The sequence below is a fragment of the Exserohilum turcica genome (assembly GCF_000359705.1).
Source record: "Exserohilum turcica Et28A unplaced genomic scaffold SETTUscaffold_8, whole genome shotgun sequence".
Classification (NCBI taxonomy): Eukaryota; Fungi; Ascomycota; class Dothideomycetes; order Pleosporales; family Pleosporaceae; genus Exserohilum; species Exserohilum turcicum.
In genome coordinates, this window is record NW_007360299.1 from 1406821 (window position 1) to 1424989 (window position 18169).

Here is an 18169-nt window from a genome sequence, read left to right on the forward strand (position 1 = left end):
AACAACACCATATTTTTTTGCAATATCTGTATACGAAAAAGGCTCATCAGGTCCTAGGGCATTAATAGCTGCAAGCGCAGCCTCAATATTAGCCATGGTGGTGGGGATACGACGCGTTGAGGTTGAGGTGGTTGTAAGGCGCGCGCGCACTTTGTGGTCGCGCGCACTTTGTGGTGGGGCTAGTTATATCGCATGAGGCACAGGATATAGCAACTCACTTTTGCCTTTTCTACATGTTATGTACTCTACTGTGCTATGAAATCCACCGCGTTAGCAACGCCGAAATCACGCATAAAACGAACAAGGTACAAGGTACAGTGTCTCACTGTGATCTTCAATTAAGCACTCTATTGCGTTGTGACATCCGCCATGTCAGTATGTCAAAATCACGTAGAATATAAATAAACGATCAGACCAAATAAGCCGACCCAAGATTATTGCCATTATATGAAGTTCATGGAAATGGTACTTCACTGTGACCTTGTACAGATTCTATACCCTATTCCATTTTGAAATCCCCAGCGTCAATACGTTGAGCTCCACTCATCCAAAAAAACACCAAGTACTTAGAGAAAGTAAACTCTCAATTTTTTCAAATATTCAATTGTATGTGCTATATTACTTATGCAAACTCATGAAGATGCAAAAAAAAGCTATGTACAAAGTTTTGGATATATATGGCTGAATCCACCAGCATGACTTCGTATAATCGTTGATGAAGATGGTAAAAACTAAGAATGAATGCTCCTTTTGCGAAAACGACCTTCAAATGGCTAGAGAGAAAAAACAACAACGATGATGATCCAACTATCTCGACATGTGTGCGTGTTAAATCAGGAATGAATGTTTCTTTTCACTTGTTGAAGAATAATATATTTGGTTAGAGCTATCATCGCAGTGGGGATGGTGCTCGTCCATCAACGGGCGTTGGTTCTGTAGTTACTTGTATGCTGGGTAGTCGTTCCAGGTCCAGATTAAGAGCTGGTAACTGCGGGGCTCGGTCGTTTACCGGGTTTTCGTAGTTGGGTGGGTCTTCATACGCGGGGGCATCTTCTGTTGGTATATCTGCGTGTGGTGACGGTGCACTGCTTCCGCTATGGCTTGTTTCTGGGTGTAGCGGAATTACCTCGAAACCCTCACTGTTGGTATGCGAGTGTGTTTGGGAGTTTGTGCGCGAAGCATCTGCAAAATCATAGTCGTCGGACCCATGAGATTCCACAGATTGTGCAAGGGAAGTTACCGAGAGGCCGCGTTGGTGTGTTTCGTTGCTCGTGGCTGTGTAGCCACGCGATCTTCCGCTTACGCCCGAGAAAGAGGCGGCAGAGTCGAGCAGAGGACGGTTGTCGCTTTCGGAAGAGTTTGCGCGGAGACGTGTGCCGTCGTGTCTTGCGACGCCCAAATCGCCGTAGGCTACCGATGATACGCGATGGTCGCGGCTTCGTTGTCTGGCCTGGTGCTCTGCGATGAGCATTTGTGATATCGAGAGATCTGCTGCCTGTTCTGCTCTCCGTCGAATGTCTGCGAGTGCCTGGGCGTCGCCTCGTGCCCGCGCCTCTCTCCGTGCTTGCCGGCGTGCCTCTCGTTCGGCTGCTTCAATTCGTCGCGCTAATCGTATTTGGTACAATGACTCCATCTCTTCCTCTCGCAGTCGTTCCTCTTCGTCTTGCGTCTCTGGAAGCTCAATAACGTTGTCCATGCCTGCTCGCTCGCCTTCGCGTCCTAGCACTCTTTCGTTTTCCCTCGCGGCGGAAGAGTAGGCGGGCAGTGTCATGACGCTGCGAATCGATGTATTCCGGTCGACGCCATTCGCAGCGGTGCTGCCGATTTGCCTCTCAGGATCTGCTGGTGTCGCGCCACTCATCTCACCGCTTGCTCGACTGGCGCTCCCGCGGTATTCGGTATCTTGCAGGGTGGTGGAGTAGCCATTGCGGCGCGGGCGCTTGCGAAAGTACTTCCAGGAAAATAGCGAAGGTAGTTTGTCTTTTGAGGCCTGCTGTGCTTTCCGGGTGCCGCGGGAAGAAGCGCGGAATTTCCGAGTGGTGAAGTATGTGATTATGAGTATAGCGAAGATGACTACTGCAATGACGCCAATCTAGATGGCAACGGGTCAGTCACAGCAGAGTCGGGGAGGGTGTTTTGGGTGCGGCAGGCAGCAGGACTCGACGTACCACAACAAACGTCCGGGCCTGTTTGGACAGGGCTCGTCTCTCCAAAGCATGGTGCCTTGGATGCCGGGTAGGTAACAGCATGGTACCAGTAGGCCCATGTGCCGGTCCGAACGAGTGTCAAGTCAACCAAGAAGTGTTAACGAAGCTTTGTTTTCGCAATGAGATCACTCGTCCCGAGTAAGGCAGATCGCCCAAGCTTCGGCAAGCCCGCGTCCTCGGCCCTGTTTCGCACTAGGAAGATAGGGAGCGGTTGGGTTGAAACGGCGAGGCTAGCGTAGAGAAAACCAATATTTGCGATTAATAACGTGTTGGATGTGGGAGCTGCTTACATAGTGTAGGGTCAGACGACGGAGAGGCAACGGGGGGGGGAGATTGGCGCAGACAATGTTCTGGGCTGCGCCTGCGCCCGCGCCCGGATACGTGCCTTGGCAGCAGGCTGAGGGTTGATGCGCACGCAATGTTGCTGGACTGATTGGGAGGGAGGCGATGGCCAGGGGGGGTGGGGGGCTGTGGCTGGGGGAGGATTCTTTTGGGGGGGGACGGGCTAAGGAGAACGCTGGACGGGCCAGGTCCAAGAGGGCAAGGCGCCTCGCAGCACTCCAGCAACGCAGATGAGGGCCCCGTTGATGTCGCAACAGAGCTGCCGGCTATGTAATCATCGGCCTTGCGATCTAGATGCCTCACATCAGCGGCCGAGGCCAAACCTACACAGGCTCAGGCTTGCCATGGCCCGGAGCCTGCTACTATTTTAGGGCCCTCCCAGGCGCGCACACACACACAGAGACGAGATACGTTAGCGCCTATTTGTGATTGGCCCTTGCATGCATGATGATCGCACTTCCACATGTGCATGCATTTCCACTTCGGCACAAGTGTGGCTGAGAATTACACATCTAGGGCGACAATAGGCCATTTCATTATAATACGGCCGTCGCTCTGCTCAATGTCTACGCTTGCTAAAAGGGCTCAGAGATGGTTACAAGACAAAATAGAAACAACAACAACAACAACAACAAAAAACCGCGGCGCGCTGCGAGGCTGCTCAGAACTTCTTATCCAGCTTTTTCAAGAAACTGCCAATGCCCTTCTCCACTTTATCTACCCGTTTTCCGATGTTGGAGTTGCGTTGCGGCCCGTTTGGGTTCTCGTGGTGATGCACAGCGGCTTCCGTCTCGGTTGGCCTGTAGAGCTGCTGATGCATGCTCTGTCCCTGTGCTGCCGTGCTGCCGTACTGATACTGTGAGTAGGCGGGAGAGGCCATTGGCTGATACGGCTGCGGAGGGAAGCCAGGCGAAGGCACGGCAGAGTGAGGTGGGGGTGACTGCGGGGCTGGGGGGAAGCCGGGCGAGTTGGGGTACGTGGCATACTGCTGAGCAGGCATCGATGACGTCCGATTCACGGGCGGCGGTGGTGGTGGGGTATGGTTGAACTGGCCTGGCGGAGGAGCAGATGGTGGCGGAGCAAATGATGGCGCGCTCTGCGGTGCACTTGGCGCGGATCCCCCAGTATCTGTACGTTGCACACCTGGCGGGCCAGTGAATCCCTGTCCTGGGGCGGGCGGTCCAGGAAAGTATGAGCCAGACGTTGGCTGCGGAGCAAACGAAGCCTGCAACGGATTGCTGTATTGCGCGGCATGTTGATCATGCGCAGCAGCAGTCCCCAGACCCGTTCCGTCCGTGGCATCTTCTGGCGGCGGTGTCTTTTCGCGGTGGGCAATAGGCTCTGGCGCGGCGGGGGCAGCTGGGTTGTATGCCATTGGAGCGTAGTTGGGCGGTTGCTCGCTTGGCGGCGGCGATGTCGGTGCGGCAGCGGTTGGAGGGCCAGGGAACGATTGTGTAGTGCTGATGCTTGCGCTTCGGCTTGTATGCGATATCGCGGCATTCTCCAGCCGTGCAATGACGGGGCTCATGGCATCGTTCTTGTGCTCCGAGTGCGTCGGCGTGGCACTGCTGGGGTTGCGTGTGATTTGCAACTGATGCGGCTGCAACACTCTCCGCACCGAGTCGAGAAAGAGACTCGCATCCTCTGGCGTCCAAAAATACATGTCCACCGTATGCAGTCTGTACATGTATTTGCCCTGGCTCGACGGGTCGGGCGTCGGGAGATGCCACTGCGACATGTCCTGGTGGGGGCTTGCATTTCCATTTTGGCTTTGGAACTCGTCGACTGTGAGTGTGAACAGGCACGGGTGCTTGTATGTCTGTTCAATCTTGACTGTGTCCAGCTCTGTGCGACAACCGACATCAGCTTCTTGCACTGCGTACATGGCGACCCGCGCAAGGACTTACGACCGGCAAAGGCGTCTTGGTTGGGAGTGCCTGCATGGTTTGCTATCTCTATGCGTCCGCTCTGGCGCATGGGGTTGTGGTAGAGATAGACATACGAGCCCTTGTCGAAGCGGTGGTGCGGGGGGATCTGGGCTGGTGGGGAGATGTAGTAGTGCACATCGGCGAAGCTATTGGCAGTGTCAGGAGAGACGGCGTCTGCAGAGCGATGCAGCCTACTCACAGGGTCAAGAGCGATACTTCGCCCTGCTGTGGAGGCATTGTGGCAGTGAGTCTGGGGCGAGTCTGGGGTGAATCCGGTGTCCAAGATGATAATGTGTATCAGGCAGCCAAGTTGCAGGCAGACGGCAGATGGTCAAGTAGCACCCAAGCCCAGACATGAAGAAAGCAACGGCATATATAGGGCGCAAGGCTGGTATAGGAGCCGAACATAGCTCCGCCCAACGGCTGCGAGAGCTTCTATTTGTGTCGTGCTCAAAGCGCCCGCCTGCTAGTGGGGAGTTTAGTAGGCGCTGGGCGGGCTCCGTCGAATCGCAGCCTGAGAGGCGCGCGACCCACCCGTGACTTGCGGACCTCCGAGCCAATCCAGAAATTTGCTGCATCGAGCCTCTGCCGACGACACCACCATCACGCGCAATTGAGCCTCGCCGCTGCGTCGAGCATCGCATTGAGCCCCCCCCCCCCCCTCCGCCACCTGGTCAGTCGGCCGCCTGGGAAAGCCTACCCCGCCATCGCGCCCGCCCGCCGTCGCCAGCCCATCGAGGGCAAAATCCTATCCACGCCGCCGACATGTCTCTCGTCAACCTGGCACACTTCTGCTCGCACATGCAAAATGCATCCAAAGCCCGCCTCGGGCTGACGTCAATACCCGTCTCCAAGATGCATACCAACATTGCGCTGGGGCTGCAGCGCGAAGGCTTTCTCTCTTCCGTGACACTGGGCGGGCCCACACCACCAAAGCCTTTTCTCCTCCAAGCACAACAAGACCCCGAGCAACTAGAAATAATGGCCCAGAAGCTCAAGGACGAGCCCTGGCTTGCCTACCCCATGGCGAATTCACCAGGCAACAAGGGAAAGGCCCCACTGGGCGAAGAGCACGACCACCAAGTACACGTACCAGAGAACCCGGCGCGGAGGAGATTATGGCTGGGGCTGAAGTACTGGCAGAACGAGCCGGTACTGAAGAACATGAAGCTAGTGTCGAAGCCCACACGGCGGATATGGCTGACGAGTGAAGACCTGGGCAAGATCACAAGGACGCGCGAGTCCAGCTATGTCAAGGGACTGACGCATCCCGGAGAGTGCATGTTCATCACGACAGACCGGGGCATTTTAGAAGCAAGAGAGTGTGTCGAGCGGCGACTGGGCGGCATGGCGCTTTTCAGAGTGTGGTAGTGGCACCAAGCGACGCTTTTGTGGACAGACGCTGACACTCACCGCATCGCATGGGCTATGGGATTTGTAAAGACACCTTTGTACCAGTACCGGGAGAAAGAGAAGAATTGCATCTATGTGGAAGCTGACATGGACACGTCCTCGCGCCACGCATCTGTAAAAACAAACAAACCCGATATCAATCGCATTCTCATGACTCACGTTGACAAGTACATGTCCGAGGCCGTGAGCAAAGTCTTGTGCTGACCGTGGGGAAAAGCCTTTAGACGTTGTTCAAAACAAAACAGCGCCCATGTGACATTGGGCGCACTAGTGTGGTGGTCGGAGAGTAGCGGTGCGAGAAAGTAGTCGTGCGAGTCACGTCACCGTACACGAGCCACGAACATCCCAGCTTCGAGTGCGTTGTCGCCTGGGCGGCTAACTTGTCCAATTAGCCTATTGTTTGTTTTGATAGCAACTTGGAGGTGTGCATTGTCGACGTGGCTGTGCTTATGTAGGTTGTTGGATTATTTTGGATGAGATTGATCATATGTCCATTTCAAGATTATCGGACTATCTACAAAGAAAAATCGAGAAAAAAAAGTAAACTGTTGACACTAGGGGATATCCTCATACATACATTCGTCATTATAGTGCTGCTTCATTCCAGATCTGCCCCGAGTACTTCCAGGTACTAGCAGAAAAAAAAGAACATTTTCAAAGAAATTCGTAATCTAATCACAATCGTCTACCACATGGCTCCAAAGCTTCCGGCGTCCCAAACTCTCATACTCATGACATTGCGATTAACAGATGGTACTCATTACACATGGCGGCATGCGCTTAGACGACATAGCTGCGTCGGCTCCTGCTGCGGCTGCGGTGGGATGAGTGGCGTGGGCTGTGGCCGTGACGAGATCGGTGGACTTCGCGCTTAACGATGACGCGATCATCACGGTAGTGGTGGTGAACCAGTAGGGCCAGGATAGAAGTGATGAAGAAAAAGATGATGTTCCTGAGCTATCGTGTTAGTGCCAGTATACTTGTTTGATGCGCCGAATACAACTCACATGATGCCAAAAGCCCAAGATGCCTTGAGCATGGCGCATTGGCGGTTAACATCGAGGCCGTATGTGTTTCCAGAGATGGTGAACAAGCCCAAGTCCGCGCTGTAGGCACCTGTGCGGCCCCAGTTGGAACAGTCTGCATCGGCAATGCCTCGGAGCTCGTATACAGCACCGATAAAGGCGCCCACGAACAAAAGGTCGACAAAGGCCACGAACTTGGCCGAGTGCCTGGCGCGCGTGTAGAGAAAGAGAGTGGCGGCTACCCATGCGGCTCCGAGTACAGATACAATGAAGAGAACGAGGATAGACGTCGGCGTGAGGAGGTTGCGCGAGTTGTACCAGTCGACGAACCAGGCCAGCATGCCCAGCGTGGGCACGAGGGTGACGAACTGGAAGAGGCGCCAAAAGATGAAGGACAGCCCGGAGATGGACATGATGGCGGTTGGGGTGTGTGTATGTATCTGTGTGTGTGTGTATATATGTGCAAAGGATGTTTGCAGTGAGAGGACAGCAGTTGGAGAGTTGGAGGGCCTCCTGCACTGCGACAGAGGCAGTGGCAGTGACAGTGACAGTGACAGCGAGAGAAGATGCAGGATGACGACTCGCTGACGGGAAAGGGTTGGAACGAGTGCTTTTAAGAAAGTGGAAGGGCGGCGGGCTCGAGGGTCGTGCGATTGGGCTACCACATGCGACCAGGCTTGCAGTCGGGGGAGTATACATGTGACGTATCATGGGCGGAAAACTGGGCGCGATGCCTGCTGCACGAATGGCGGGGGAGGCTGGTACAGTGTGGCTGGGGGTGGGTGGTGCCTTCTGCATTTCTGGCCAACCACGACCCCGCGCCCGGGCCACGGCCTCAGGCTGCTGCTGTCCACACACCCTCTCACCCACTCACCCACTCACCCACCAGGCCTGATGGCTCCGCGACGTGCCCTCGCCAACAGCTGCATCCAAACGCGCCCGCAGCGCCAACTGTCCATCAACGATCCCCCCCTCGGCGCGTCCTCGGTTGCTCCGCGTGCACGACACCGGTGCAGCATGTCCACCCACACATGGAGAGTGGGCCGCCCGCGCCCTCGACAGCTGTCGGCGCCCAATCCACTTTGTTTTCAGCCCACTTCCCGCTCCCTCGCGCAGTCGACGCCTCATTCGCGGGTGCTGCGAGGAGCGCCGAAGGATGCCGCCCCCCTCCAGCATTGTCCGGCCCCGACTGGCCTTCGACGCCTGTTGCTCATCACCCAACACTCTGGGCCCGAGCGTGCCTAGTCTACCCACCCTCATCCTCCATGTCCAAGGGTCGCCGAGCGCCTTGGTTCCGTCCCGAGTTTGTGCACATTGCGCGCGTACTACATGCTATATATGACGGCCTTGGCCGTATACCTCGTCGACATGCACCCAGCTTCCCCGCCTGCAGCCTACGCGTGCCGTGCCGCCTTTGCACTCACTTGCCTTTGTAGGCTCCACGAGCCGCTCTTCAGATTCTCGCTGCAGGGCGATGAGATTGCTGACGCCCAGGAGCAGCACATCAGCCGGCTTGTGCCTTTGTGAGCTCAGACACACACAACATCAGCATTGCTATTGGTCTCGCTACCTGGATATGCAACTCTCCTGCAGAGCGCTCGCTTTGCCCAGTGGCTGCTCGCTTCGCGCTGAACATGCAGCAGCCGGTAGCACAACTTTTCTTATCAGCAGCCAGGCCGCATTCGACACTGACCTGTGCTCCGCATCCTGAGCAGCGGGATGGGTCGACATAAACCTTCCAGAATAGATTCAATATATACAGCTCCAGCCCATGCGCCCGCACGCAAGGCGCTCGTTCTCGACATATCTCGCCTTCCACCCTACATGGTATTCTTTTTGTGTTCTCACCTGACCCTTTATTTCTCCAATGCCTTGTCGTGGCGCAGCCGCACACTCTTTTAGCTGCATTCTTCTCTATTCCCGTTTTAACGGAAGGCAAACATTTTAACAGATCGCCTGGCCTTTATTGTTTCCTTATTCATGATCCTTGGCCTACTCCACAAAATTGCAGTGCCATTTGAAACCGGCAAGACAGCAGATAACAATACTGCCTGCCTGCCTGATCCCAAGGCATTCACGTCTCTGAGATCCTCTTTACCCATTTGTGCAGTCTCCAGACATTTCCCTGGTGGCCTTGGGGATATCGCTTCGAACACGACTCAGGGGCACCGCTGAATCATGTCGGCACGAGGCGCACGAAGCCGAAAGGTGCAGCAAAAGGAAGTCGAGAAAAAAGAAAAGAGGGATTTGGCAAAAGGCAAAGCTCCTGACCCCTACTACGAAAGGCACGATGCCTTCGCAGAATGGCATCAGTCGCCCAGCACCAGCACCAGCAATTCAAGGAGCGGAATCGCTCGTTCACTCACAATCTCCAGTCACAACACGGATGCGTCATCTGACAGTCGATCCCATCACCTAAAGTCACCAGCGGCTGATTCGGCCTCCGTGTCGGACAAATCGTTGCAAGGCAGAGAGAACATGAAGTTTCAGAACAAAGGCAAGGACATAAAAGCACCTCGTGGTAGAGGGGGAGGCGTCCCACCCAAAAAATCGGTCGCGCCTCCATCAGCACCCCCGGCCTTTCGATCAGATTCGGCGGCTTCGCACGTCTTGTCGCCTAACCAGAAGACATGGGTGAACTTCAAAGTCTGGCAAGGAGGCAGAGACGGGATGCGCCCCTATGGTGGCTTTGAATATGTAACTCTTGGCCGACCCATTCACAATACACTTGAACTAATCAAGTACGCTAGGATGAAGACATGCAGCACGGCAGCGTGCTCATCTACTTCAAAGAAGAGCAAATGGACGAGGATCGCCCCACACCCTCCATGAGAGCAGAGCTAGAAGTACTGCAAAACGCAGGATCCACCTGGTTGAACAACACTCTACGCTACAGTCAAATAGACGATAATGATGTTGATGAATGGTCGCTCCCAGGAAGCGCCAACGCGCCGCCTGAACGTTTTCCAACAAATCTTCCCCCGCCTACACGTATGTTGCGCCCGACATCTCCAGGTGGAATATCCCCACCACCACCCTTCAATATCGAGCAAGCACATTCCAGTATGAATCCTAGAGCTGCTTCCCGCAACCAGCATCGGCCCGAAGCCCCTCATGTAGGCTGTCCTGTCACGCATGAAATATGGTTCACAGCACCGAGCACAGTCAAGACACCTCAGGCACAAAGGCTACACTTTGTTGCTATTCGCAATTTTCTAGCAATGCTGCATGGTAAACCCATCGTTGGATCAGACGTGTATGAGATGCTGTGCACGCTACAGCAAGAGATACAAGTCATGTACGACCTTGACTTGGATGCCAGACCAGGCATGTCAGCTCGGGAACGTAGCGTACAAATGATCACAAATTATTTAAGCCAACACGGATTAGATGACTTGCGTAACAACGTCCGACATGCCTTGGGGCTTCTGGCATGGGCGGAGCAGGATACTGTCAGATGGAGACAAGGCTACCTCGAGAGCTTTGTCCACTTGGCTGGTCTTATGACGCCGGAGCTTGAAGAACGTCCAGATTTCAAGCGCCTGTCTGTCGTTACGAGAAGGAATCTGGGGATAGCTGGGAAAACGCTACAGCTCCGCATCATGGAAGCCGAAGACAAGCTGGCTACTTTCGACTTCAATGATCTGTGGGAGGATACACCAAAGGCCACCAGCAGCCCAGTGTACCAGAGTTACCAAAGTTTTCGTCAATTTCTCATTTCTCACTTTACACGCATCTATGGCAACTGGCCACCAAGTTCAGACAGGCCCTGGCTCAACCGGAAGATTGTCCAGGGGCTGCAGGAAGACTTTGGATCTCTATACGATTACCTCGTGGACCGAGATGTGATTTGGAACCCGCGCGAGGAACGCGCAACCAGGAAATGGGAGATGTCACACCGAAGGATCGATGGATTCAACGCAGACCTACCAGAGCTTGGGATGACGGACATCCTGGTCACGTATGACGTAAAGAGTGGATATGCACATATACCGCACCCGTATCCATTGCTACCCAGGGAGGTACCGAAGGGCGTCAAGGAAAAAGAAAAGAAGGGCTTCTTTGCATCGCTCAAGAAGGAAAAGCCCAAGGATGCCACAAAAGACGCAAAAGCTCACTTGCAGCTTTCCATCATATTCACCGATGCGACCAACATTGAAAAGCTGGATGCAAACTTCAACGGTGAGCTGGCACCAAGAGCTGCGTGTGACTTGAATTGACATGTGATACTAGGGTCTACACTGATCGACAAATTCGAACAATTCGAAATTATGACGGATCTAAGGCATATGTCGCCTCGCGAAGCACGTCTTGGCCGGTGGGTGCTTCTCTATGGCACCCTTCAAGTGCTATCCACCCTGTCCATCGACGTTCAAGGCCTCAAGCACACCGAAGGCGTCCGCTACTTCCTCAACACGGATCTCAAGCGCATGCCTGAATGGGTTAACCATGGTCAGACGGAGCATCTAGAAGCCACGCAACATCGCTCGTGGTGCTGGCAGCGCTCCTGGGACCCTATGCCCATTCCAAACGCACCGGTAGAACTAGAAGCTCCATTGACCAGCGAGCGGACCAGCCGCCGCGGAGACTCGCGCAATGCTGAAGCTGTAAGCCATTCTTTCCCCAGTCCACCACCTCAACATGCGCTACCCCCACCACCACCCAGTCTTGATGGTGCAACCCTGATGCAAAACGAAATTCAACGTCTGGGGGAGAAGATCGACAATTTATCCCTCTCACACAATACCAGAACCAGTTCGGATCATGAGCACACAAATGCGATGCCAGAGGGGTTGCATGATCGGAAACCAAGATTGCAAGGCGAGACTTTTGGGCCACGGGCAACGCGCGACAACAACACAATTACCACGAGTACCTTGAGCCCAGGCATAGACTCATTGGCCCGGCAGCAGGAATCAGGTCTTCGTCCTCCTGCCGATCAGCCTCGCGTGGAAGACACGTTTCGGCTGACGCGACCCGACTTTCACGGGGACTCGTCTTTCCTGGACCGTCAGGAAGCGTCCATGTTGCCGCATCCGCTGAATAGTTCGGTGCGCAGTCATAGCGACAGCCTGAATACAGACCTAGGAAGCTATCCGTTTGAGTCGAGTGAGATGCAGTGGCCGGTTCCGCCCGGATACACGGAGAGTAATGCGAATGCGCAGTTTAGGGACGGTTCCGTGCTTGGAAGTGGCGTCATGGGTGGTGAGAGGAGGGAAGACGGAACGGCAGCAAGAAGTCATCACAGAAGGACGCATGAAAGGAGTGGATGGGATTAATACGGGTGTCTTTTTTTTAGTTCTCTGGGTCAGGGGTGAAGAAAAAAAGGGGCTCCGGGAAATGACGGGTCCATGGAACTCGAGTTGACGGATACCCCCTTCCCCTCTTTCTTTTTGTATTCTCTTCTATTTTAACATTTGATTCTCGCTTAATCTAGGATTTTTCATGGCATGACGCTTAGCATGTTCAACAATCAACATGATGGGTGAATGTTTTCTGGAATGCGGGCTTGGTCAGCATGTAAAGATTGGCGAACCGGAAAAAAAGTGTGTGCATTGAATATGGTAATGTTGTAAATTTTCTTGTTGGTCGTTGCTGCATAAATATTGCCCATGGTCGGGAAATTCACCCATTGCCCAATGAGAAAAAGCCTCTCCGCTTCTCGCGAGCCTCTTGCTCAGAAGGAAGGGTATCGTTTCTCGGGCGTCCACGCTTTCCCTTTTTGGGCATTGATTTTGAAGCACTGGCTTGTCTTTCGCGGGCTGAGAGTGGTGGTGTCGTCGACTTGACGGCTTCCTTGATTGTTTGCTTGGAAAGACAAAAGTCAATATGGGCATTGAAGCTTGCGTCGTCTGGGGCTTGCGGAATATTACAGATGGGGCATTGCCATTGTGTGGTGGTCGTAGTCTCATTTCCATGCTGCTGCTGCTGCTGTTGTTGTTGTTGTTCGTGCTCTTGGGACAGCTTCTCCAGCTCGTTCATCTCGTCGTTTCGTTCTTGCCGCGCTGCTTCTTCGAACTCCTCCTCTGGCCATGTTTCCCAAACTTCATCGTCTTTGGAGGCGGGCGTCTTCGCAGTCGAGTAGGGTTTCTTGGCGGCTCGGCCAAAGAAGTCGATTCCAGGCTTCTTGGTGCTGATGATATGCGTAACGCGCAGGCCCATTAGTCGCAGCCGCATATTGGGTATTTCCTTCATCAGCTTCTCGAGCATCGGTAGACCGTACTTGAACAAGTCGTCTGCTTTGTGGATAGCAAAGGGTGGCGTGGTCTGCCGCGTGTGCACTTCGTATGTGTGAAGTTTGATCTTGATGCAGAGTGTGCGGCCTTTGTATTCTGTACGCTTGAGGTCGCCTTCCAGCTCCTCCGCGATCTGACGGAGCTTGTCGCGAAGAGCGTCTGGAGCCTGTAACTCTTTGAAAGTGGTTTCTGTGCCGACACTTTTACGCTCGTAATCTTCTGCTCGCTTGATGACGGTACGCCCAAGGCCAAGGTAGCATTGCATGAGAAACTGAAAGGCTTTCTGGCCGAAAAGCTTTGCTAGATACGCTCGGTGGGCATGAATGTCGCCGCATGTCTTGACGCCTATAGCGTCTAGCTCTCGTTCAAAGACACGGCCGATGCCGTTGACCTTGCGCGTGGGCAGCGTTCTCATAAACTCCATGATAGTCTGTCTGTCACTGGGAAGCAAAAACTGGCCATTGGGCTTGTTCTTGTTGGAGCAGATCTTGGCCAGCTTCGCGTTGGCGGCGATACCAGCAGACACGGTGATTTTGGCCTTTTCATAGACGTCGGCACGCATTTGGCTGACAGCTTCTTGGGGCGTCATGTGGTGTTTTTGGCAGTACTCGGTAAGGTTGAGGTAGGCCTCGTCACAGCTGGCACTCTCGAAATTGGCATCATACAAGGCCAGGACTTCGCGGACCTCTTCAGCCTTGGCCGAGTACTTTGCAAAGTTCATGGGAACGCAGATAAGCTGCGGACAGAGCTTCATGGCGACGAAGCCGGCCATGCCGGAGCGGCAGCCAAACTTCCTTGCGTGATAGTTGCATGTGGTCAGCACGCCCTTGCCAACGGCAAAGGGAACGTCTTTGAGCTCGGGTCGGTCGAGCTCCTCGACGGCGGCGTAGAAGGCATCGCAATCGAGATGGACGACGACCTGGCTCAGATCGCGGCCCAGCTCGAGCTCGGCGATGTAGTCATCGGCCCTGCGCATGTCGGAGGTCAGGTCAAGCTTCTCGAGCGCACGCTTCTTGGCGAGGATCCTCTCGATCTTGTCGGTCAGCGTCCTGTCCTTGGCCTCCTCGTTGTTGAAGAACTTGGAGCCCTTGGAGGCGTGGTAGATGATCTCGGAGACCTTTGCCTGGTCGACCGAGTCCTGGCCGGCCTTGGTGAGCGAGGGGCCCAGCAGATGGTATTTGAGGGACTCGTGCTCGTGCTCGTGCTCGTGCGCGTGCTCGGGGGCATCGCGAGACGGTGCGCGCATTGGGCTGACGGGCCTCCTGATGTCACTTGTGGCGGGCGAGGTCATGATGGCGGTGGGCGTGGAGAGGGCAAAGGGGCAGACCCTGCCTGGCTCACGGAGCCAAGTGGGGAGTCATCTTGGGAGAGGGCGGAGGGCGACAAGGACGGGGGGGTGTGGCCCGCTGCGACGCGCGACATGGGCGGGCGAGGGGGGGGGGAGGGAGGGAGGGAGGGAGGGAGGAGGGATGGCCGGGATGGGCGAGGTCATGACGCGCCTCGACGCCTGGGCCGGTTTGGGCCTAGCGGGGCGTGAAACGCTCGAGGACGGGCCAGGGCCAGCAGACGTCGTTCGCCTCGCAACGCCAGCAGCACCCACGCACACGCACGCCCACCGACTGTTGCTCCCTCGCGCCCACGAACGCGCCCTCTTCCGCTGCAGTCCTGGGCCGCTGACCATGGGCCCGACGCCAATCAGCCTGCATCCCCGACCGCGCCCATTGTAGAAGTGGGGCGCTCACACGCAAAGCGAGGCTGTCGTGACCCTGTCGACACCCGACACGCAGCTAGCGGCGGCGGCCATCAACAACCATCGTCAACACCGCCCTTCGCCCGCATCCCGCCCATTGCCTTGCCCGCCCCCAAGGCCATGAGCCCCCTCTGCATCCGCCGCCCCGATCCCACACAGTAGCCCGCGCCGCCCTGGAGAATGCCCATCGAACGACCCGACCGCAACAACCCACGGCCACTGAAGCCGACGCTCGCTAGTAACCGACCCGCTCCTGCGAAGACGCCCTTGGCCCCTCGACTGGCCGTTGCCTCGTCGGCCTCGTCGACCGTCAGCTCCCAGAGCTCGCGCACCACGCGCACCGCCGCCAGCCCAGCCCCGCGCCCGTCCGCGCCCGTCCACGCTGGTGCTGCTGGTGCTGGTGCTGCTGGTGCTGCCGCCGCTGCCAGCGATGGCCTCGCCGCTGCCCGCCCCTACGTCAGCTCCAACATCTCGACCCGCTCGTCGTCGTCGAGGAAGTCGCGCGCCGCCCCCGACAGCGCCTCGACGCCGTCGCGCCCCAGCTCCACGGTAGACTTCCCCCTCCGCGAGCACCACGCCACCGCCCACAGCGCCGTCGGCAAGAGCAGTGCCGCCGCCGCTCGCCCGCGCAGCACTCCAGGACCCAGCAGCTATGCCACGCCAGCTGCGCGGCCCCCGCTGGCCAGCGTGTACAATCACGCGCCCGCCGACGCGGGCGCCAGGAAAGACTCATCGCCCCTATTCTTCCATGCCAACGACGCCCGCCCGCACGAACAGCCCACCCCCGCACCCGCCCCCGTCAAGAGGACGCCCACCTTTTTCTATGCTGACGGCCGACAAGACGACAGCCCCCGCCACAGCGTGCCCTCCCCGCCCCTGTCCTCGCTGGGCAGAGCGCCCTCCGAAAGCAAGTTCTTCCACGCAGACTCGCTCTCCGAACCGAGAGACCGCCCGCCAATCCTTACCCCGCCGCCCATTCCCACCTCGCCTGAACCACTGCCCCCACCTGCCACGGCCCATGGCGCGTCGCTGCGCCCGCCCTCGCCCAACAGGGACTGGGCACACCTCTCATACCGCAAGGGTGCCTCGCAGGTTCGACCGGCTCTGAGCAGAGGAGGAAGCTCGGCAAGTGCAAACAACTCCCCCATGGCTATTCTCGGCGGCCCTCACACCTCGGACGCCTCCGACGTGACCAGGCGGAGGTCGAGCACTGCGTCCATGATCAAGCGGGGGGGAGGCCACGCCAAAAGCTCCAGTCTTTCGTCGATTGACTCGGTGACCAGCCTGAGGAAGGTTTCGGCCAACGAGCCCCCCGCCATGACACCCAGCCCGCTGCATGCTGAGAAGAGTGCCGCTGCCAGCACGCCCTCACCCGAGCATGCAGCTTCGGCCTCTCCCCGCTACACTGCCTTCTCTCCACTCAACTCTCCAAAGTCGGCAAGCCCCACACGAACCAACGACACCAAGAGTGCGCTCGAGATGATGAACGAGCTTGCAGCAAACGCACGACGCGAACGAAAAGTACTCGATCTCGAAATCAGCAACTCATCGCTCCTTGCCATCAACCGGTCTCTAGAAAAGGAGGTACGGAAACAAAAGGCCGAAATCAGACGCTTTCGCCGCATGAGTCGAGCCGGTCACTTTACTGCCACCACGATTGACTTCCCCAGCGACAGCTCAGCCATTGGGGCCAGTAGTAGGGGTGACCTTTCGGATATGTCTGAAGAAGAGACGCATGATGAAGAAGACGATGAAGAAGAGGAAGAAGAAGAAGAACAGGAGGAAGAGGAGCCAGAAAGCAGTGATTCTTCACTTGACGATAGTGCATTGAGTCCTAGCGCGCAGCTAAAGCGCGATGAAGCACATCGCACGCGGGATGAGAAGCGTCTTCAACTTGATCTCTCCAAGCATCGCGATATGCTAAACGACAGCCAGAAGATGAACCAGAGCCTAAGAAAGTGTCTGGGATGGACAGAACAGCTGATCAAGGACGGTCAGAAGGCACTCGAGTACAAGGTCAATGTCAACGACGTCAAGCTAGGCGGCCGCGTACTCGTTTTGGAAGACGACAACGAAGTCGCCGCGGCAGATGAATCGAGGGGTCTCCTCAGTCCCTGGAGTCCGCTGCAGCATACCATTGACGCTTTAGACTCGCCCTTCTTCTCGGAAACCAATCGAATGGTTGACCGCGACAGCGGAGTACATTTCGAGGGCCCAGAACAGGTCCGGCGAGCCAACGAGTCTGGCAAAGTAGACAACCAAAGCAAACCTACAAGCCCTGGAAAAGAGTTTCGCCCACATCTCCCTGGCCAGTGGATATCGTACCGAGAGTCAGGCCTGAAGCCCCACGAGAATCTCACCCCACTCGGCTCGCCCTTTGAAGAGCGCATCCGATATCTCCATGCCTCGATTGATGCTTTGGAGGCATCCTAACCAGACTCACGAGTCAATACCCATTAACCTTTCTTTTTCACTGCGTCAAAACGCATACGCACCCTATTCATTGCATTCAATTTGGCGTTTCGCGTAGAAGGATAACGGTCTGCATTACCTCGTGGCGCAAAATGGAACATTACGTCGAATGCGATTTCGACGTCGTACGACCGTTTCCTTTGTTCTAGAATATCCACGGCCGCAACACACAAACACAAATATTTTCCCTTCTCCGCCTCGCTCGAGGTACTGGGCGGATGAGACATATCCTTAGCTCACTGGCTTTTTTTGATTTTCTCGCTTCACTTCTCTGCGTTTTTCGGATGCGCGTGATTTTTTTGCGTAATGTCTGGTCTAACAGTCTATTATTCTTCTTCTTCTTTTTTTGCTTTACCCCACCCCCTTACATACATATCAAACGGTAGCCTTGGAGGCTATGTTTGGTACACACAGATATGGCTAAGAAATAAGGAAAAAAAGAGAGAGAGAGAGAGCAAGAGTGAGAGACATGGGCTTGTTGATTGCATGTTGTCTATGTACGACTACAAACAATGAGCCGTCCGTTTTGCTGGTCTCTCGAAACGTGTATGTTGGCAGTTTTATGATACCCCCTCCCCTTGCTTGTGATGATGATCATGCATCTGATCTCAGCCCTCCCCACACCTTGTGTTTGTTGTTGTTGCTGTTGTTGTTGGAGTTTTTTTCTTCTTCTTTTTACATAAACTACATATATACATTCATCCATCCATCTATACGTAGCTACATTACATACATGTTGTTTGGCAATACAAATCATCATCATGCGGAGAAGTAGGATTGTTACGTGTTTGTGTTT

At 55.5% G+C, this 18169-nt stretch overlaps 7 protein-coding genes across 7 annotated transcripts; 3 read left to right on the plus strand and 4 right to left on the minus strand.

The window, feature by feature from the left end:
- Positions 1 to 617: 617 nt before the first annotated feature.
- SETTUDRAFT_166007 (uncharacterized protein) lies at positions 618 to 2470 on the minus strand. The gene is made up of 2 exons (XM_008032827.1): positions 2169 to 2470; positions 618 to 2092 (listed from the first exon to the last, which is right to left on the minus strand). Exons 1-2 carry the CDS (start codon positions 2247 to 2249, stop codon positions 890 to 892), a joined length of 1284 nt encoding a protein of 427 aa, XP_008031018.1. The 5' UTR covers positions 2250 to 2470; the 3' UTR covers positions 618 to 889.
- A 740-nt stretch (positions 2471 to 3210) lies between these two features.
- Positions 3211 to 4796, minus strand: SETTUDRAFT_143255 (uncharacterized protein; the record flags this gene model as incomplete). Its single annotated transcript, XM_008032828.1, has 3 exons — positions 4677 to 4796; positions 4457 to 4623; positions 3211 to 4394 (listed from the first exon to the last, which is right to left on the minus strand). Exons 1-3 carry the CDS (start codon positions 4712 to 4714, stop codon positions 3211 to 3213), a joined length of 1389 nt encoding a protein of 462 aa, XP_008031019.1. The 5' UTR covers positions 4715 to 4796.
- A 446-nt stretch (positions 4797 to 5242) lies between these two features.
- Positions 5243 to 5848, plus strand: SETTUDRAFT_23991 (uncharacterized protein; the record flags this gene model as incomplete). Its single annotated transcript, XM_008032435.1, has 1 exon — positions 5243 to 5848. One exon carries the CDS (start codon positions 5243 to 5245, stop codon positions 5846 to 5848), a length of 606 nt encoding a protein of 201 aa, XP_008030626.1.
- A 577-nt stretch (positions 5849 to 6425) lies between these two features.
- Positions 6426 to 7484, minus strand: SETTUDRAFT_166008 (uncharacterized protein). The gene is made up of 2 exons (XM_008032829.1): positions 6898 to 7484; positions 6426 to 6842 (listed from the first exon to the last, which is right to left on the minus strand). The coding sequence occupies exons 1-2, from the start codon at positions 7326 to 7328 to the stop codon at positions 6671 to 6673; spliced, it is 603 nt and encodes a 200-aa protein (XP_008031020.1). The 5' UTR covers positions 7329 to 7484; the 3' UTR covers positions 6426 to 6670.
- A 2694-nt stretch (positions 7485 to 10178) lies between these two features.
- Positions 10179 to 11405, plus strand: SETTUDRAFT_59882 (uncharacterized protein; the record flags this gene model as incomplete). Its single annotated transcript, XM_008032549.1, has 2 exons — positions 10179 to 11097; positions 11149 to 11405. Coding segments are annotated over 2 exons (1176 nt in total), but the record flags the coding sequence as incomplete, so codon positions are not given.
- A 1135-nt stretch (positions 11406 to 12540) lies between these two features.
- Positions 12541 to 14397, minus strand: SETTUDRAFT_143261 (uncharacterized protein; the record flags this gene model as incomplete). Its single annotated transcript, XM_008032830.1, has 1 exon — positions 12541 to 14397. One exon carries the CDS (start codon positions 14395 to 14397, stop codon positions 12541 to 12543), a length of 1857 nt encoding a protein of 618 aa, XP_008031021.1.
- A 1972-nt stretch (positions 14398 to 16369) lies between these two features.
- On the plus strand, positions 16370 to 17589 carry SETTUDRAFT_166010 (uncharacterized protein). The gene has a single exon (XM_008032831.1). The coding sequence runs from the start codon at positions 16381 to 16383 to the stop codon at positions 17332 to 17334; it is 954 nt and encodes a 317-aa protein (XP_008031022.1). The 5' UTR covers positions 16370 to 16380; the 3' UTR covers positions 17335 to 17589.
- The last annotated feature ends 580 nt before the right edge of the window (positions 17590 to 18169 follow it).

Coding starts and splice junctions, on each gene's coding strand:
- SETTUDRAFT_166010 (XM_008032831.1), top strand. CDS start 16,381: ATGATGAACGAGCTTGCAGCAAACGCACGACGCGAACGAAAAGTACTC.
- SETTUDRAFT_166008 (XM_008032829.1), bottom strand. CDS start 7,328: ATGTCCATCTCCGGGCTGTCCTTCATCTTTTGGCGCCTCTTCCAGTTC. Junction 6,843..6,897: donor TCTTGGGCTTTTGGCATCAT/GTGAGTTGTATT, acceptor ACGATAGCTCAG/GAACATCATCTTTTTCTTCA.
- SETTUDRAFT_166007 (XM_008032827.1), bottom strand. CDS start 2,249: ATGCTGTTACCTACCCGGCATCCAAGGCACCATGCTTTGGAGAGACGA. Junction 2,093..2,168: donor AGGCCCGGACGTTTGTTGTG/GTACGTCGAGTC, acceptor GTTGCCATCTAG/ATTGGCGTCATTGCAGTAGT.